This window comes from Centroberyx gerrardi, chromosome 10 (assembly GCF_048128805.1).
Source record: "Centroberyx gerrardi isolate f3 chromosome 10, fCenGer3.hap1.cur.20231027, whole genome shotgun sequence".
Taxonomy (NCBI): domain Eukaryota; kingdom Metazoa; phylum Chordata; class Actinopteri; order Beryciformes; family Berycidae; genus Centroberyx; species Centroberyx gerrardi.
Window position 1 is genome coordinate 26,262,179 of NC_136006.1, and position 19,272 is coordinate 26,281,450.

General features: G+C 43.3%; 1 protein-coding gene across 1 annotated transcript; it reads left to right on the plus strand.

The window, feature by feature from the left end:
- The first annotated feature begins 4,422 nt into the window (after positions 1 to 4,422).
- vgll3 (vestigial-like family member 3) lies at positions 4,423 to 7,858 on the plus strand. Its single transcript, XM_071907268.2, has 4 exons — positions 4,423 to 4,781; positions 5,981 to 6,323; positions 6,599 to 7,150; positions 7,287 to 7,858. Exons 1-4 carry the CDS (start codon positions 4,677 to 4,679, stop codon positions 7,325 to 7,327), a joined length of 1,041 nt encoding a protein of 346 aa, XP_071763369.1. The 5' UTR covers positions 4,423 to 4,676; the 3' UTR covers positions 7,328 to 7,858.
- Positions 7,859 to 19,272: the final 11,414 nt, after the last annotated feature.

Here is a 19,272-nt window from a genome sequence, read left to right on the forward strand (position 1 = left end):
GTGAAGTTGCTGGATATTGGCAGGACTTGGAACATGCTGTCGTACACGCCGATTCAGAGCATCCCAAACATGCTCAGTGGGTGACATGTCTGGTGAGTATGCAGGCCATGCAAGAACTGGGATGTTTTCAGCTTCCAGGAATTGTGTACAGATCCTTGCAACATGGGGCCGTGCATTATCATGCTGCAACATGAGCTCTGGTGGACATTCCTGCAGTCAGCATGCTAACTGCACGCTCCCTCAAAACTGGCAACATCTGTGGCATTGTATTGTGATAAAAACTGCACATTTTAGAGTGGCCTTTTATTGTGACCAGCCCAAGGCACACCTGTGCAATAATCATGCTGTTTAATCAGCATCTTGATATGCCACACCTGTCAGGTGGATGGATTATCTTGGCAAAGGAGAAGTAAAAAAGAAAAAAACACAGATTTAAACAAATTTGTAAACAAAATTTGAGAGAAATAAGCCTTTTGTGTGCATAGAAAAAGTCTTAGATCTTTTATTTCAACTCATGAAAAATGGGAGCAAAAACAAAAGTGTTGCGTTTATATTTTTGTTCAGTATATTTTTGAATGTATTTGGCAAATATTAATTAACAAAATAGCTTTATCATATGTAAAACAAGTTTTAAAGTCACAACCAATGTGACGTTAACTTCACCAACAAAAATCAAACCCACGGCCTCAAAATTCAGCTGTCAGTATAACAGTGTTTCAACAGGGGGCACCATACTGTGATTTTTTAAATTTTTTTATTTATTTATTTATTTTTATACCTGGTAGTTACAGACTGTGCCTCTAGTCTGTACTAAAATGAGCCAATAAAATATCCAACACCGAAAAACGGTATACATAAATAGAGTATGAGGGATATAATTAAACCAGAGGCCTCACATCTGAGTTCTGGACAACAGATTTGCAGAGTATTTGCTCAGTGAAATTGTGCTTGGGATCATCAAAGAAAGATATTTGCTATTTCTGTGAGTATGACGAATGGATGCATGGTTCATGGGTGGGTTGAGGACTTGATGCTTCAGCGTGCCCGTGGCTTGTCAATGAGAGCCTGTCTATTCTCCAGCTCATCAGTGTCTCCATAGGGCCAAGAGCACTGTTCATTTTCGGTCCCATTACCCTTTATGGAAAAGCACAACTAATTTACCTGACAGCAGAGACAAAACCTCTACCTGCAGTGTTCACATTATTACTATAAATGTGGGAGAGGAGGCGGGTCACTACAGACTTATGACATTCTATAACGCTGCAAAATGTTGGAAAAAAATATTTAATGAAAATGAAATAACTTCATGCAGCAGAGAAGGCAGACATTGACCCTATTAGGCACCTGAGGTCAGGTGTGATCAATCAAGAAATTACTACCTGCCTCATAAAAACAGCAAAATGTGAGAAGCAGAAAGTTCATCCATGCTCTTTCCTCTTGTTCTCCCCCATCTTGTAAAAAAGTTGAATGCTAGTGAGTTCTTGTGGTGTGATTTACTGAGGAGCTAAAATTACTTTTTATTGGGAGAATTATGTTGTCAAGTCTTTCATTGTTTGATGATGCATTGTTCTAAGATGATGTTGGCTCTAATGTGTAACATTGTAGGCAGTATAAGAGTGTTGATGCTTCAAAACTCCAGCGTTTCTTTGTTAAACACTGATCTTCAATCATGTGCCATCGTGACCCAAAAGTCAGTAGGTCGTCATTTCAAACACTGCGAGTGAAATCAGCTGCTATAGTAATTGGTTGGAATGGAAAACCTACATACTCTTGGGTCATGAAGGCAGATGGTTGAAGACCACTAAAGCAGATATGTAGTGGTTCTTCAAAGAGCATTTCTATTCTCTCATCAGACTTAAGATGTCTGGCCATGGGAAGAAAGCTGTCCCAAAGTTCAAATTTACAGTGACCCGGTCTTCCGGAGCAGGTTTCGCTTTCTCCACTGGCCACGTCCACAGACTGTTGAAGAAGGGCAACTATGCTGAGTGAGTTGACACCGGCGCTGCCGTTTACCTCGCGGCCATCCTGGAATACCTGTGTGCTGAGATCCTGGATGTGGCTGGAAACGTTAGCCGGGCCAAAAAGAAGCAGCAAATCTCATCTCGATGCCTTCTGTTGGCGGTCAGGAACGACGAGGAGCTTCACAAACTGTTTGTAGGTGTCCTGCCCAACATCCAGGCAAACCTCCTGTCCAAAAAGACTAAGATGTCCATAGATGACGGAGTGGCCAAAGAAGAGGAGCTTAACAAACTGCTGGCAGGGGTCACAATCTCAGAGGGAAGCGCCCTGCCAAACATTGAAACCAGCCTTCTCTCAAAGACGATGATGTCCAAGGAGGACAGAGCAGCCAAAGATGCGCTAAAAAGTTTTAATGTGTTTGTCATGTAATTTTAAGGCAGCTGGAACTATTTTGTAATAAACATAATTTTGTATCACTTGGTAGTCACTGAATTCTGGCAATGTGATGTTTGTGTGATGGTGGCGGGTTACATGGTTCTTGCTGACTGACACTGTAGACTAAATCCTAAATAGGCCTGGCAGATATGCTTCCAATTTGTTTTGGACATCTGTATGGAAGGTGAGCTAGATTTGACCTGGCAGTGCAATTCAGAATTTGTGTGTGGGTTGTTGGGATTTTTTTTTTTTTTTTTAATTGGACAACCCTCCACCCTTGTTGCGCTACAATTAGTCAGAAATGTATGCAAGATCATGTAATTGTGCAGTATGCTTGGGAGAATTCTGAAGCCCAGTGAAGAATACCTGACATTAGATTCCAGTTCTGGGGGGTTCAATTATCCTCCCATTACATTTGAAAGAAATTGCACATTAACTACTGAAAGCTGCACCCTCTGTACCTATTGTGCAAATCTCACATTGTATTTTGAGCTTATTTTGTAGCACAAGTGTGCAGAAAGGCAAGGACATTAACACTAGTCCCATTTTAAAATATGCAGCCAAATATGGGCTAGGTTTAGTATGCCTTTTCCTGTCTGATATGCACGAGTAGGCTATCCTTGGTAAGACTTGACTTTAAAGGTTCAAGTTGATCAAATAGTCTTTTATTTTATTTTATTTTTTATTTTTTTATTTGGGTCCACATCACAGTCAGTTGAGTCCAGTTTTAGCAGCTTAATTAAAATTCACTTTACTGAAGTTAAATAGAAATGTAAGCTATTTACTTGGAGGATGATATTAGTATTGTATGTGTTTCTAATATGCATCATGGTGAGTTTAATGTCTCCATAACGGACAAACTGACAACCATCATTTGTCATGTCTTGGGCTTCGCCAACAGGTGGCAGCAAATGGCTCAACTCAGAGTGTCGTTGCTCGGGGAGCCTCACTCTATGAGGACAACAGGGATTGAACACACTGGTCACACTGGTCAGGACAATATTCAACAAGCTGGCCAATCTTTTTCATGTTGAGTAAAACATAGCAGTGTATACGTGTTGTCCCCTGGCTCACTGGTCCGGCATGCAGACCACCAGAAGGCACAGGGTCACACAGAGTTCTCATTTAATTTAACTGTGCACTCATACAAATTTTCAAACAATCTCAGCAATCTTTAATAGTTGTACAGTGAATAATTTTTAGTGTCGTCTGAGAAATCTGATGGGATAAGCACTTGACTGGGTACTTGATGGGGCAGATGTACAATGGGTGGTGTGTGTGTGTGTGTGTGTGTGTGTGTGTGTGTGTGTGTGTGTGTGTGTGTGTGTGTGTGTGTGTGTGTGTGTGTGTGTGTGTGGGTGGGTGGGTGGTTGTGTGTGTGGGGGGGTTATAGAACATATTTGCCCTGGGGCCCCTACTCTAGACTCAATCCTGGACATACACACACACACACACACACACACAGACTCACACACTTACCCGAGCCATCAACCTGCACTGCAGGTTCATGACGCAACCACAGTAATGAATTTCTGTCAAAATAATGCAGGCTATTTTGGTCGTTGAGAGTCTGCCTAATTTCCAGCAGGCCTATGCTAAAAGTTTTCTGGGAACAAAATGCTCTGAGCAAATAGCCTATTAGATATTGTAGAATAGAATACAACAAGCTAAAAAAAAAGGGTTAGAGTAATAAAATAATAGAATTGACTCATCAGGGGTCAGGAGGCTGTGTTCTGAACTGTGACACTTTACATCTGTCATGGGTGCATAAAAGTGTTTTTAACAGGCGCCCCCAGTGGGAATTGAACCCCTAACCCTGGCGCTGTTCGTGCCTTGCTAAACTCAACCGCGCTAAAGGCCCTTCCCCAGTGGGCGTGCGTAAATGGCCCCAGCCCTCTCCAAATATAACTCCCCTGCAAAAAAAAACAGAAAGAAAGAAAAGAAGGAGGAAAAGAAATGCTCACCCAATCAGAAGCGCTCGGAAAACTTGTCAGAGTAGAGTTTTTTTTTTTTTCGGGTACAGTGTGTGTCTCTTACCGTTTTGATCCGTTTTGGGGCCCCAGGTGGTGGAGCGCACAGCGGGAGCCGCATTGTCTATATGCAAACTGGACGACATGGCCATTGTACGCGCTCCGGCATATATGGAGGCACCGGTGGCACGGAGGATCCAGCCCGTCTGAAGTCTTGAGGAGAGTCGCTTTCGGCTGTGTTGTGCGCGCGCGCGTGTGTGTGTGTTTCTCTCTCCGGACTCTCTGTCTTCTTAACAGCCCTGGTCCGTCGCTATGAGTTGCCTGGATGTCATGTACCATCAAAGTTATGGAGCGCACTACCTCCCTGCAGCGGCGTACAAGGCGGCGTACTATCACCACCATCACCAGCAACAACAGGTGAGTTCTTCATCTGATAATAACTGAGATCCTGACTTAAATCTGGTAACCCTATAATATATTTTAGATGGGTAGCCAACTATCCAGATATCACAGCAAAATGTTAAGTCCTTATATATATAGGCTATTAGAGGAATACCATCGTGATACTGTAGGATAAGACACTATAAAGTACGATAAGGCCACTATAAACACACTATTGAGTACCACAGACTCAATAGTTCCTATAGGAATATTATAGTGATTTTTCATGAGGGAAGTAACCAGGGCATTCTTTGTATTTGGTGTATAATCAACTTTCATTATCAACTTTTCATGTCACCCAGGATAAAGTGAGTTCTTAAGCTAAGAGTCAGTCATACTGATAATATATCTTATGAAAAATAACTACAGTGGTCCTATAATACATTTTAGAAGGATACTATATGCAAGTAACACAGCAAAACTGTAGGAATTCCATGCTAAATTGATAAAAGTGATATCATAGGCAATAACACATACCATAAAGTAGGAAAATGTCACTATAAACTTCCTATTGAGTGTTACAGACACAAAGTCCCTATTGGAATATTTGGAAAATATTTGTTTTTGTTAGTCAGACAGGCTTTTCCTGTTGGACGGCTGACTTTAGGGTGCCGCTCAGTGTGCCCAAAACTTTATTTGCGCCCCACACAACTCTTAACTTCCATTTCTAACTTGTGTCCTTTTATTCTAAAAATCATTTTGAGTGATTAAATTCCTGTCTGAGCCTTGGCATTCACCTCAGGTCAGGCGTAATGACACCGACCTATTAATCCTCCAGTCAAATGGTGATGTAATGACAGCCACAGTCAGTCACTCAGGAATGTGGATGAGGCACATTGAGCATTACAAATAGTTGGAATGTAGTTTGGAAAGTAAAGGAAGTCAGCCTCACACATCTCTCAAGCGCCCCTTCAACAAATGGAGCCTAAAATATTGTTTAACGTATGGATATTATTTATCTCTCACTTAATGACTATAACATGTAAAGTCTAATTTTATTACAGAGATGTTGAAAATAACATTTAGACACTATTCAACTGAAATATGACTGTTCTGTTCTATTCTAGTTCATCCTTTCCCCTTCTCTTCTCCTCTTCTCTTCTCTTCTCTTCTCCTCTCTTTTCTTTTCTCAGACAGTGAAATCAATTAATCTCTTTCTCTCTCTGTCTCTTCAGAGGAAGCTGAGTGTGTACAGTAAGATGCAGGAGTGTGTGGAGCAGCAGCAGCAGCGAGGAGGAGGAGGGATGCTGCCCAGGGACCAGGGTCTCCGGCGAGATCCGGCAGCACCGGGAGCCGGGTCCGCGTCCGATTCCACCTCCAAGGATGGCAGCCAGCCGGCGGAGGCCGAGTACCTGAGCTCCCGGTGCGTGTTGTTCACCTACTTCCAAGGCGACATCGGCGACGTGGTGGACGAGCATTTCTCCCGGGCGCTCAGCCAGTCCAGCACCTTCACCGGCGAGACCAAGCCCATCCGAGTCACCCAGCCGTCTGCCTCGGCCACCGCCGGCTTATGGAAAGGTGAGAGGGGCAGCGAATTTGAGAAAATAATGTCCAGATAGATGAACGTAAGCAATGGGGCAGCAGGGTGGCTTATTGGTTGGTCCCATAACAAGAGGGCCCAGGTTCAATCCCCTGTGTGGCCATACCTGCCTAAGTATCCATGAGCAAGACACTTAAATCCCTACCTGCTCCAGGGTCGCCACAACCTGACTGACCAACCAGACAGAGAAAGGACAATTGCACCCTTGGAGAATGAGTAAAGTCATCTAGAATTCTTTTTCTCTGTGTTCCAGATGGTGTGTCTCTCTCCGAGGGCCAGAGCAGCTCTGTTTGGAACAGCGCGTATCCATCCCAGGCCAGCCCCTGCCTCCCCTCCGTCTCCGTCTCCGTCCATCCGGACTTCTCCCCCAGCCCTGTTTCCTTCCACCCCACCGACGGAGCCCTGTGGGCCGGCCACGCTCTCTCCCAGGCCGGCCTCCCGCCTCCGGCCGCCCTCCCCGACACCTGGACCTACAGCCTGAACCCCCAGAGTGCGGGAGGCTACTCCCACGTCCACGACGTCTACCACCCGCACCCCCACGCCCACGTCCACGCCCGGCATGCCCACCCCGTGCTCCACTCGTACCCGGCCCACGGCCCGGCGCTGGATCCCAGGTTCGGACCTCTGCTGCTGCCCGGAGTGAGGAACCAGAGCCAGCCGGCCTCCAGCCCGGGCAGCCACGGCTCCCCCCACAGCGAGGGGGTGAAGACGGACATGGATCCCAGCAGTAACAGCCCCATCGCGGCTCCCTCTGCCACCTGGACCCCTTCGGCCCTCCACGGAGCCCTGGACGTCTATGACTCAGGTAGCTACCAAAATGCACCAGATCGTACGCAAGCACAGAACAATACGAATAATTGTTGCTTAGCTTCACTTGTATTCTAACTTGAGTAATAATAAACATGATCATAACTTTATCTTGTTTCTCTCATTCTCTGCAGCTCTGGATCAGGACAAAGCCAAGGCCTCCGTTTGGTTCTAATGGACAGATTGAGTCAGAGAACGGTTATCGATTGCTCCTGCCTGCAACGCAATTCACAGCAAAAGGGACCCATGTGGCTTTCTGAGTCTATGGCTGCAACATCAGCACTGTAAAGACAATGGAGATACATGCATACTGTAGCTGAGACTGTGACTGCTGCACTGTCCACACCAGTCAGTATGGAGATGAACTCAGGCATGGACTTTGATGAGAATGGTCTGATGCTTTGGCCCCTGAAGAGCGATAGAAACAGACTACTAGCTGTGTAAAGTAGCAACAGAATGAGTTTTCCTCTTCATGTAATGTGGGACCCACGTGGTTCTGTTTCAAGAGCCTGATTTTGAGGATCTTCACGTTTTGTTTTGTACAGTAAATGTTTGTCGGTGACTGTGAATTATTTTGTGTACAGTTTTGTCACACTAAGTTGTTGTTTGCTGGCTCAATCCTGCTAAATTGTTGCTTAAATGCTGCCTTTGCTATTTTGCCTTCAGGGAGAGACTGTGTAGTGTAAATATGATAACTGTGAGTAATAAATTGCTAAGTTCTATTGGCAAATACTGGTTCTTATTAAGCATAAGATCAATCAATTCCCCAACAATCAATATAACTTCTATTCTATTCTATTCTATTCTATTCTGCTTCATGGAAATAGTGTCTTATAAACCCATGAGTGCTGGGCACTATTAAGGATTAATCAATCAATCAACCAACCAATCAATAAATCTGTGGGGCTGGGATATACTATTTGGATAATTCAACTTCAAATCAATTTAGAGAGGTTGATAACAAAAGTAACAACTTATTTTTTTTATTGCTAACTGTGATATTATTACTGAAATTTAAATTTGTTAAACTTTTTTTACTGGGAAAAGTAATAATATCACTGTAATGCCTTACCACCTAATATTGGTGGAGATTAGCTATAGTGCATTACAGATACAAACATAGTCCAGTAGCTGGTAACCAAAGAAACTGGGTTATCATTAGAAATAGAGATACTCAGTGAATTGGCTGTCATCTCACTCAGTGCCTCCTGCTAAACAGAGTTTCTATCTGCAACATACAGTTTGGGCCTGATGGGAGCTGAGCTGCAGTAGAATGGGGAGTGGGTTGCATTCCACAGACAGTTATTGTAAGATACCATGACATGTCTGTTGCCTGTCTGTCTCCACACACACACACACACACACACACACACACACACACACACAGAGGAATGCATTTCCTGTCTGGACAGGAAGCTCACCAGAGAATGGCAGACAACTCAAACACACACACGCACAAATACACACATTTCAGATATCTCTCAGTTGAAAAACTCAAGACTTGCACACACATCTACACACACATCCATAGGGCAGACATGGCCTCATGCAGGCCGACAGACTGGAGATCTGTGTTTAAATGAAGGCCCGCACTGCTGAAGAATGCGAGGAGTGATCACAATGTACTATGGTGTAAAACTGAACATTTTATTCTGGAAAAAAAACGGTGCTTTAAATATTTCAGGGTCGGGCCAGTGCCAGGACCAGCATTACTTGTACCCATCCTGACATAACCGACAGCTGGGTGAGCTTGTGTAAGCATGGCCGTGGGTTTGAGTGTGTGCATGTGTGTGTGTGTGTGTGTGTGTGTGTGTGTGTGTGTGTGTGTGAGCAGTCTGACCAGGTGGTATGATCAGCAGAAGCAGCCCACTGGCATTCCAGCGTCCTCCCCCACGTCTCTCCATCTCTACTGTATTGTAACTCCACATAACCCGTAGCAGGCCAGCAGGGGCTTTCATAGTCTCAACACAACAAATTTGGAACTCAACAGCTGGAGTTCCATCCAGACTATTTTGTAAGCAAACATTTTTTTTGCTTCAACCCAGCCAAAGGAAACGTACCTACCCCAAACTTTATTTGTTGCGTCCTTTCAAAACTTCAGTTAAAATTCGCTTGACTGTCAGATGGAAACGTAGCTCATGTGACATTTTCAAATCAGAATATTTAGCATCTTCTCACATTCTCCCCACTCTTAGTCATTGGTGTCACTGTTTATATGTGTGTGACCTTTTTACACAGGCCAAGAGTGGCCGCCCTGTAGGAAAAACAAAACAAAAAACAAAATATTAACTCATGCACAAGACATGCAATCATACAATATATAATATATGATATGTAAGAACTACAATATATAAGACGTGAGCTCAAGTTGCATAAAATGTGCACAGTAACCCTTTTGTAATAAGGTTGTCTTAACTAATGTTAGTTAATGCATGAACTAATGTTTAACTAATACTTAACTAAGGCATAAACACATTTATTCATGTTAATAAGCCATTAACTAAAATTGATGTAAAACGTGCACAAGTTAATATATACAGACCTTTTCTTTCACAGCAGAACAAATGCTAAAGTCATGGATTTTGATCATGGCTTAATGAGTATGTTTCCATGCACACTAATAATTAGATCTTAACCCGATTAAGGCAATGCTCTGACTATTGGAATTGTCATGTAAATGTATTTATCTGATTATCTGAATAGGAGTAAGGTGATAATCAGAGTAAGCAGAACCCAGTTAACAGACCTAGATTTCTGCATTTTTTCAATTTAATAGGGCATGTTAACGCCTTAGATTTCTTTTGGCTTTTTCAAAATGCACATGTCAAAGGTCACCAGACACAGTAACCTGGATGTTGTATTTAGGCCTACAAAGCAAACAACGCGGCGCAGTGTAGTGGAGTGAGGAGCGGTAGATTATTACCGATTATTAAATTCATTATTGAAACCCTCGCCTGTCCTGTATGTAATATTTCTCCACTGATACTGATGTGCCTTGTGTTGTCCAAACTTTAGCCGCTGTCATTTATCGCACTGACAGCCACAATAAAACACCAGTGATCACAGTGAAGTGAATCGCTCTTCTGTTTTACAAGCACGGCCTCTTGTAGTTCAGTGAGGGCCTTTCTGCCACTGCCATGCTAATCAGCGTTTAAAGAGCGCTGAGACAAGACCATTCAATGTCAGAGCTCACAAAGGGAGAGAGAGAGGCTGGAGGGGGAAAAGCAGGGAGGAAAGAGAGAGGTACAGAGGATTAGAGACAGAGTGAAGAAAAGAGAGGAGAGATAGAGAGAAATAAGAAGAGACGGGAAGAGGGAATGAGAGAAAGAGGTAGAGAGGGAGGTAGAGAGAGACACTCCTGCAGAAGGAATGGGTAAAGGTTATTAACTTGGAGGATGGACTAGAATAGACAATGATCCCTTAACTCTCCTCTCTTCTCCTCTGCTCTCTTCTCCTCTCCTCTCTTCTCCTCTCTTCTCAGGGAGGCAGAAAACAGGAAGGGGGAAACGAAAGAGGTAAAGAGGGCAAGCGACATCAAGTGAAGGAGAAAGAGAGAGAGAGAGAGAGAGAGACAGAGAGACAGAGAGACAGAGAAATGAGAAGTGTGGAAGGAGAGAAAGCAGAAAGAGAAACTAACTCCTTTCCTCTGGAGCTCCTCATTAGCATTAGCATGTAGCCTCTGCATCAGCATGTAATGTACTTATATGCTAACAGGCGTCCTGCTGGCAGGCCGGGGGAATCACCACAGGCACTTCCACTGCAGGAAGAACACTGAAAATACAGATGGAGGTTAAATAAAAGGGAATTAATATGTGAATTATGAATGAGCGAAGGGGGAATGAAAGATTCGGGAAATGTTGCGTGTGTGTACGGTTCGACCGATGATAACCGGCTGATATCTGATTTATCATAAAAGGCCAATATCGGCCCCAGGTATCAGTCTAATCCCAGTAGTGTGCTTGTTGGATGTAGTGCTGATTGGCTTGGTGTATAATTTGGTGAGTAATGTTGCTGAATCTGGAGGATGAAATTACAGTTCTCTGCACACAAACACACACACTTACATACAGTCATACATGCACACTATGGTCCTCCATGGGCCCACACAATTGAGTACAGTACATGTATCCATACATACACATAGACACACACACACACACACACACACATACATCCATACACATACACATAGACAGAGACACACATGCATGTACACACATTCAAATGCACACAGACTCATGCATCCACACATTCACACTTAGGCTCACGTACACACACACACACACACACACACACACACACACATACAACCTCTCTCTCTCTCTCTCTCTCTCTCTCTCTCACACACACACACACACACACACACACACACAGACAGACACACACAACCTCTCTCTCTCTCTCTCTCACACACACACACACACACACACACTGTGAGGCGGAACCAAACGAGAACAGGCTGAGCAGAACCCAAAGCCAGTCTGTAACACTGCAGCCTCTTCAACTTGCTGCCTTGATTGGCTCTTTTGTGATCCCGATTTATTTCCCTTTTGCAACAGAGAAACGCATTAATTTTGACAAAAGGGAAGAAATACAGGAAGAGCTTTATTTATTTCTTTTTTTTTCATCTTCTTGGAATTCGGAGCCCTTCGGAGTTCTTGGGTCCAAGAACCTCTCATGAAGCCGGCGTGCACTTAGCATCCTATTAGCGCTGCCCTCTTAACCGAGCCCCGGCTCTTTTCAATTTAATTCACCAATAACTCCGAGCATGTACTCGTTTATTCAGGAGGAATGGGGAGGAAGATGGAGAGGAGGGCAGAGGAGGGTCAATATTCACGATGACATACATCTCTTCCAACTAGACTAATGCAAAAACTTTAATATCTGATGGAGGCAAAAGACATTGTCGGTCAGGCGGCGTCCCTCCTGTTGCCGGCTCAAGTCAACAGCTGCAGCATGTTCAGACTGGAACATGGGACTGACCAGATGGAAGCGGGGAATCAAAGAAGTGCCGTGATTTGTCTTGAACGAGTCACTTGTGGTGTAATTACACAAACTGATTGAAAAAGAATTGGTTTGGTTGATGAAAGAGTATTGAATAATGTGATGCATGTGCTCTCCTATAGGGTTCGACCGATATACGACATCACGACCAAATGATTATTATTAGTATTATTATTATGATCCTGGATTTGAATGGATAGTTTTCTAAATGCTGTTTCAAAGGCTTTTCCACCCTGACACGAATAAAATTATGGAGGAAACACTGAACATTTGTCACTTTTTCAATTTTTTTTATATGAAAATGGACAAATTTAAAGTTTATCAGTACAAAATACTGGAATATTGATTTGGATTGAATTGCATTGAACTGAACTGAACTGAACTGAACTCACTCACTCACTCACTCACTCACTCACTTACTCACTCATCCTCTTCTGAATTGAACTGAATTGAATTGAACTGAATTGAATTGAACTGAATTGAATTGAATTGAATTGAGTGGCAGAAAGGAGAGAGTCCAGAGAGAGACGAAGAAAAAGCGACAGAGAGAGAAACAGCAAGTGAGAGAGAGAAAAAAAGAGAAAGAGTGTGGCAGAAAGGAGAGAGCGAGAGTCCACAGAGATGGAGAGAGAGAGAGAGAGGGAGAGAGAGAGAGAGAGAGAGAGAGAGAGGTAGAGGGCTGATCAGTCATAACATGGCCCAGCTACACATTCCAGAGTAATTGAGCGGATGATTAGTCTAACAATCAGCAACACAACGCCAGCTGTCCGAACACCAAACTACACAAACACAGAGATCAGGATGGAGAGGAGAGGAGAGGAGAGGAGAGGAGGAGAGGAGAGGAGAGGAGAGGAGAGGAGGAGAGGAGAGGAGAGGAGAGGAGAGGAGGGGAGAGGAGAGGAGAGGAGAGGAGAGGAGAGGAGAGGAGAGGAGAGGAACAAAGGAAAAGAAAGGAGAGGAGAGAGTAAAAGAGTAAAAGAGGCATATGGCAATCATAATCTCTCCTCCTGCCCCATCCCTCCTTCTGCTTCATCCCTCCCTTCTCCCTTCAAACGCTCCTTTTCTCTCACATCCACGCGCCAGCTCCTCTCCTCCAAATCACAGGGGTAATTAGAGCTAATTTGCCCTCCTCGTGCGAGTATTAGGGGTATTAGGGGTATTAGTGCGCGGCTCAGCTTTCACCACCCCGTTCGTGTCAACAGGGCCGCCTAATGAAGCATGCCGGGAGTGTCTGAGAACACTTGTCCCGCTGATTAACTTTGATTCACCAAGTGTTCTTTCTGTTTCAAGTGTCACCTGACTCTTCATTAACAAGCAGTGGGGAACACCCACATGGTCTGGTGCGAGGAGAGAGGAACCCAAACAGTGGATTTTCCTAACATTTGGCTTAAAAATACACTTCTCAAGATCAGCGTTGGGTGGCAAAATGTTAATCATCAATATTGTTAGGAGCTTTTCCAGTAACAAGTGGTGTAACAACTCGCTATTTAAATCACAGTAATAATATTACAGTTATAAACCACAGAAGTAATTACTGATCCCATCACCCCATCTAAATATCAGATTGAAGCAGATTAATTGTATGCCTAATGCTTTATATCCAATAAAGCAGAAATACCATTAAAAGAAACACACTGCACCAGTTTCTGGTAAGAAACCCTGTCGGGGGGAATCACTGGACTAGATGGACTTAGATCACTACAAGCCTTCTAATCAAATTTAGATTAGATTAGATCATTAAAGTTTCATCTAATCTAATCTAGACTGGATGAAACTTTAATGACCCCCGTGGGGAAATGGGGTCACAGCAGCAGAGAATAGGCAGATAGAGAGTGCTGAGGATGGTAAAACAAATAATTACATCAGCCGCATATAATGGAAATGATAGCAAATAAAAAATAAAACAATACAGCGTTGTCACTGACAGATTTTACAGTTTGTAGCCCATGTGCAGGTGTGCATCACTAGATATTCACATTATCAATGTACAAGTAGGAGAATATGTACTGTATACTGACATGTATCCAGACCTGTCAATGTGCACCAAGCTACACATGATGAAATATTACAGATGAAGGTAACATATGTGCAGAAATGTATCCAGATGTTCACTTTTTTTTTTAATGTATTTTTTTACTCTTTGGGGATTTTTGGAACTTTGGATCAACCTGCTTGGGCTGCTGAATTAGTTGCATTTTTAAAATTACTTCTTAAAGCTCACTTTTATAGACTTCTTATTAGTTGTTTTGAATGTCCATTTTACAGTTTACTTTTATATTTCTTGCCTTGCTTTCTTGCTTTCTTGCAATTGTACATGTTTTTCTTTTGAAAAGTGCTGTATTTAATTAATTAAAGAGTATTATTAGTAGCAGTAGCAGTAGTATTAGCTCTAGCACTACTACTAGAGTACTAGTACTACACAATATACTGGTGTACGTAACAACTCGATCAGACAGCTGACTGACATGGTTTACCAGTTGACACCGTTCACCGCCTTGTTCTCTCACAGCAACAGGAATGCGCTGAGATTCCCTGAGCACGGCCTCAGATTTATCACTTCAGGATGTTTAATTAGGACCTGGCATACAAAAAAAAAAGGCGTTCGTCTCTGTTTCAACCGCAGGGCCGGTGTTTATGTGTACAGTCCCATATGGCACGAGGGAAGGAATACTTGCGCGGAGCGTGGCGTGCGTGAGGCAGCGGCCGAGAGCGCGCCGCTAAATCACAGTTCAATACACCGCAGGCTCAGATCAACGCTAACGCCTGTTTACAATGTACAGTAAGAACATCCACCCATAACGCAGGCCAGCCACATTCCTCCGCCTGCCCACACACACTGCAGCCAGGATACATGATGATGCCCCCTCCCTCTCTCTCTTCATTCTTTCATTTTCTCATTGCCTTACATTGTCTCTTTACATATTCATTTAAGTGCCTAGACTCTTTCTGTACATACTGTATGTATGGCATTCTGTAGACCTGGTAAAGTGAATGCAATGCACATTTTGCACATCATGTATTTATGTTGTAAATTCACATATTTGTTTCTCTTCAGATCTTATATTTTTGTGATATATAATGCATCTATCTTGATATTTTTAGAAATGTTCCTTTATTTTCACATATATTTTTCATTCACGTATTTGTCTCACTATGTTCTACTGCTGTTATTACTGCTATACATTCTGTTATTCATATATTTCATTCTTATATTTGTACTATTTGTACTTACATATATTTTTTTTGCTGTATCCTATTACTATCTGCTGCAACAACCCAATTTCCCCACAGGGATCATTAAAGTTTCACCTTATCATGTATTGTCTTTCAAAATAACAACCAAACTCCACCAGAAATACCGAATACATTACAAGGGGTGACATAAATCCAAGCTCATTACAGTAAATCAAGCCTAAGCTTCAGTGGGGTGTTTTTCAGGGTCAGGATGATTACAGAGAATCTGACACTGAATATCACCAACTTTAAAGACTGACACACCTCTGATCAGCTAGCGATGTCAAAACTGTACACGAGTCAGAATGAATACATGAATGAATGAATGAATAAATAAATAGATATCCCAGAGGGAATCTGGCAAGATGTACAGTATTTCTGGCAAGATCTGTATTTCGCTATTAATGAAGTCTTATTAATGATATTTGTGAATTTGCCATAAGCCAGGGAATGCATTTCCCTCTATATGTTTTATTAGAAGATATATGGTGTGACCTCAGTGATGTGACAACGTAAAGCGTTGAAAAATGTATCAGTGATATGAGTGATACATAATAAATTGAGCTCAGTCGACTTTTCCTGGATAAACAAAGGTTAAAACACACAATTAAATACTATGCCTTCTCTAAAGGGTGTAGAAGCTCAAACTCCTCGCTCTGAAGCGTTCGCTGCCGAGTCCCAAAACCCTTCTCCCATCAGAGGGAAAGGCTCTCCATTCATAAAGGCCGGAGGAGCAGCAGCAGCAGCAGCAGCAGCAGCAGCGGTGGTGGCTGTGTCTGTCAGCTCCAGTCTGGGTAATGTGCCAGTAACCACAGAGCCCAGTACATAGCTGGCATTCCTCTGCTCACTGAAAGCACATTTAGCAGCCAACACCTGTTTCCCCTGCTCCGTCTCCACCAGGCCGCTAGAACTACAACTCTGCCTGCTTCTGCTACAACTAGAAATCCACCATTATGAGTTCCTGAAGGTCGATACCGATATCATTGGATTGAACCCGCCGATAGCTGATATTGTGTGTGTTTTATTCTTGTCAGGGTGGAAAAGCCTCTGAAACAGCATCTAGACCATCATGGGACACTAAAACTCTCCATTGACTCCAATACTAATGAAATTATTTTTATGTTAGCAGCTCCCAAGACAGGGTGAGGCAGGTTTCATTTTGAGTAAAATCCTCCCACACCACACTGGAATGATTTCTGTGGGCAGACATCTGATATAAAAATAATGATAATGGAAACATATTGAATAGCTGTGGTCAGGGAGGAACCTCCATCATATCAGAGGTGGACAGCACTGACTGGCTCTGATGTCTAATAAAGGCCCACATTGGCCAATACATCAACAAACCAATATGCTAAACACACATTCACTCACTCACGCACGCACACACACACACACACACACACACACACACACACACACACTTGCCCGCCCACCCATGCTTTGTCATGTAATTGGGTTAAAGCAGTGCTGAGGGTTCATTGAGGAAGAGATCTGTCACTATCCTGTCCTGTCATGCTGCTAATTACAACCAGTTACAATTCATAGGCGCAACAATGTGTGCAGTAATTATATCATCAAAAAATAATTATATTTCCAATGAACCGTTTCAAGGCAACGTCTCTTTATGTAACTGTGACAAGCCCTGGGATTGTTGAGCATTTCATTAAGAGGGATGGGTGGCTAGAACAGACTACATTTATTTTATATTTCATAGATTTTGTTGGCAAATTAATTGAAGTGCAAATGAATGAAGTAATTTGATCATGTTTCTGAGTTTCTGATTGCATTTTACAAAGTGATCCAGTATCATCAGCCAATTACATTAAGAATCCTCTCAATACAATGCTCTACTCTGATGCAGCAGACACACACACACAAACACACACACACACACACACACACACTACAGTGGGGAATCCCTTGCTCTGCCACCTGCCTGTCAATCATCCAGCTCTGTGTTATGTGACCCTACCTGCTGCTACTGTCCCACAGTGGCCATAGTGGCCATACCACACATACCAGAGGCACAGAGGGGCATTCCTGGACCGCTGACCCCGATCCCTGTCCTGTCTGTCACTGAAACCTGGTTTCCACTGAGGATTAGAACAACTAGGGGTCACTTTCCTGAAGGACATGTGGAGCCACAGGCACCACAGCACGAGAAAATACAATTAAGACCTTTTCAGATGTGTGGGAGTGGTGTGTATGTGCAGGCACAAGGGCTAGACCAATATAGAGTGTTGAAGGCTGATATTTGTGGATTGAAGCTGCCAGTAGTTGATATTCTGATACTAATAAACATATTCATGCATACCCATAGACAACCAGTGTAATATTGATCAATTCTACAATGAACATGTAATCAAACAAACTCCATCATATCCATCATATCAGACATGGATGAGAGAGTTTAGCAGAGAGGTTAGCAGCCCCTCAAGACAGGGTGAGGCAAGTTTCGTTACAGGTTTGGAGTAAAATCCTCCCACACCACACTGGAATGATTTATGTGGGCAGACATCTGATAAAAAAAATAATGATAATAGAAACATATTGAATAGCTGTGGTCAGGGAGGAACCTCCATCATATCAGAGGTGGACGGCACTGACTGGCTCTGAGTTATAAAGCCCACATCGGCCACATCAGCAAAATAAATATGCTGACCGTATTTTGATTTTACACGTTGTATGTTGTTGGTCTGCAGCTTTTCTGTTTGTCATGATTCTGCTTTCTTGGCCAGGTCTCCCTCGAAAAAGAGAGACTTAATATCAATGGGACTAACCTGATTAAATAAAGGTTAGACAAAATAAAATTATTCTATGCTGAGTAATGTTACTGTCCTACAGAAGCTTTGCATCCCCAATGAAACCATGGATTATGCATTGAACAAATGTCAAAAACACATTGACAGATATTCATCATTTGTGAAATATGACACCTACTCTTACAAATATAAATGTTTAACTCATCATGCAATGTTAATGAAGTGATGACCTATGCTAAGACAAAATGGTGATATTGCTGATGGTGCAATCAAAGTGGAGATGTGGGGTTTTGGAAGAAAAACCTTCAATGATATTCAGTGCCTGTGCATCTTTGTGCCAAGGTCTTCTTTGTACCATTTTACCACACACACACACACACACACACACACACACACACACACACACGCACACACACACACACTTCTCCACCCAAACACTGCCTGGCTGAGCGGTTTAATGATGGAAAGTTTGTATACTGGAGATGCATTTTAATATAAGATGTAAAATGAACCCAGCTACTTTAAATCATGTAAACACCATTTAAATATGTAGACACCATCGAGACACAAGACACATGTTAGTGCCAGGTGTAAATCAGCCGTAAGTGCAGTAAGTTTCTATCACACCCTTCCTGCACAGTACAAACCCCAACCTACGATCCAGTCAGCCAGCTTGCAGTGTGTGTGTGTGTGTGTGTGTGTGTGTGTGTGTGTGTGTGCGCGTGTGATCGTGTCAGCGGAGAGTGTAATCTGAGGGATAACGTGCTGCTTATCCAGCTGATCCCTCTACCTCCCCAGGCTCTGACAGGTTGACACCCATCACTCCTCACATTAACTTTACCTAATTGGCAGCTAATTCCCCGCTCCCCTACCGGCCCTCTACTGTCTCTCTATTGTCCCCCTACTGTCCGGGCCTTTATCCACCTCTCCACCCGGGCACCCTGCAGCCTAAAAGCCCCTCAGCGGGGCATCTTGTCCGGGTCCGGAGGCCCCGGTGGGCCCTGTCACTGAAGCCTGGGGACAGGAGTTGGGAGCTTCCTCCATGAGGGCGGCCCCCATGCTGGGCCGCTCTCAGACTGGCTGACAGGAGAGCCGGCCCCACATCAGCCAATCTGCC

Bases quoted from the DNA above. Each gene is read 5' to 3' on its own strand.
- vgll3 (XM_071907268.2), top strand. From the start codon at position 4,677: ATGAGTTGCCTGGATGTCATGTACCATCAAAGTTATGGAGCGCACTAC. The intron at 4,782-5,980 runs GTGAGTTCTTCA...CTGTCTCTTCAG, and splicing joins ACCATCACCAGCAACAACAG to AGGAAGCTGAGTGTGTACAG. The intron at 6,324-6,598 runs GTGAGAGGGGCA...TCTGTGTTCCAG, and splicing joins CACCGCCGGCTTATGGAAAG to ATGGTGTGTCTCTCTCCGAG.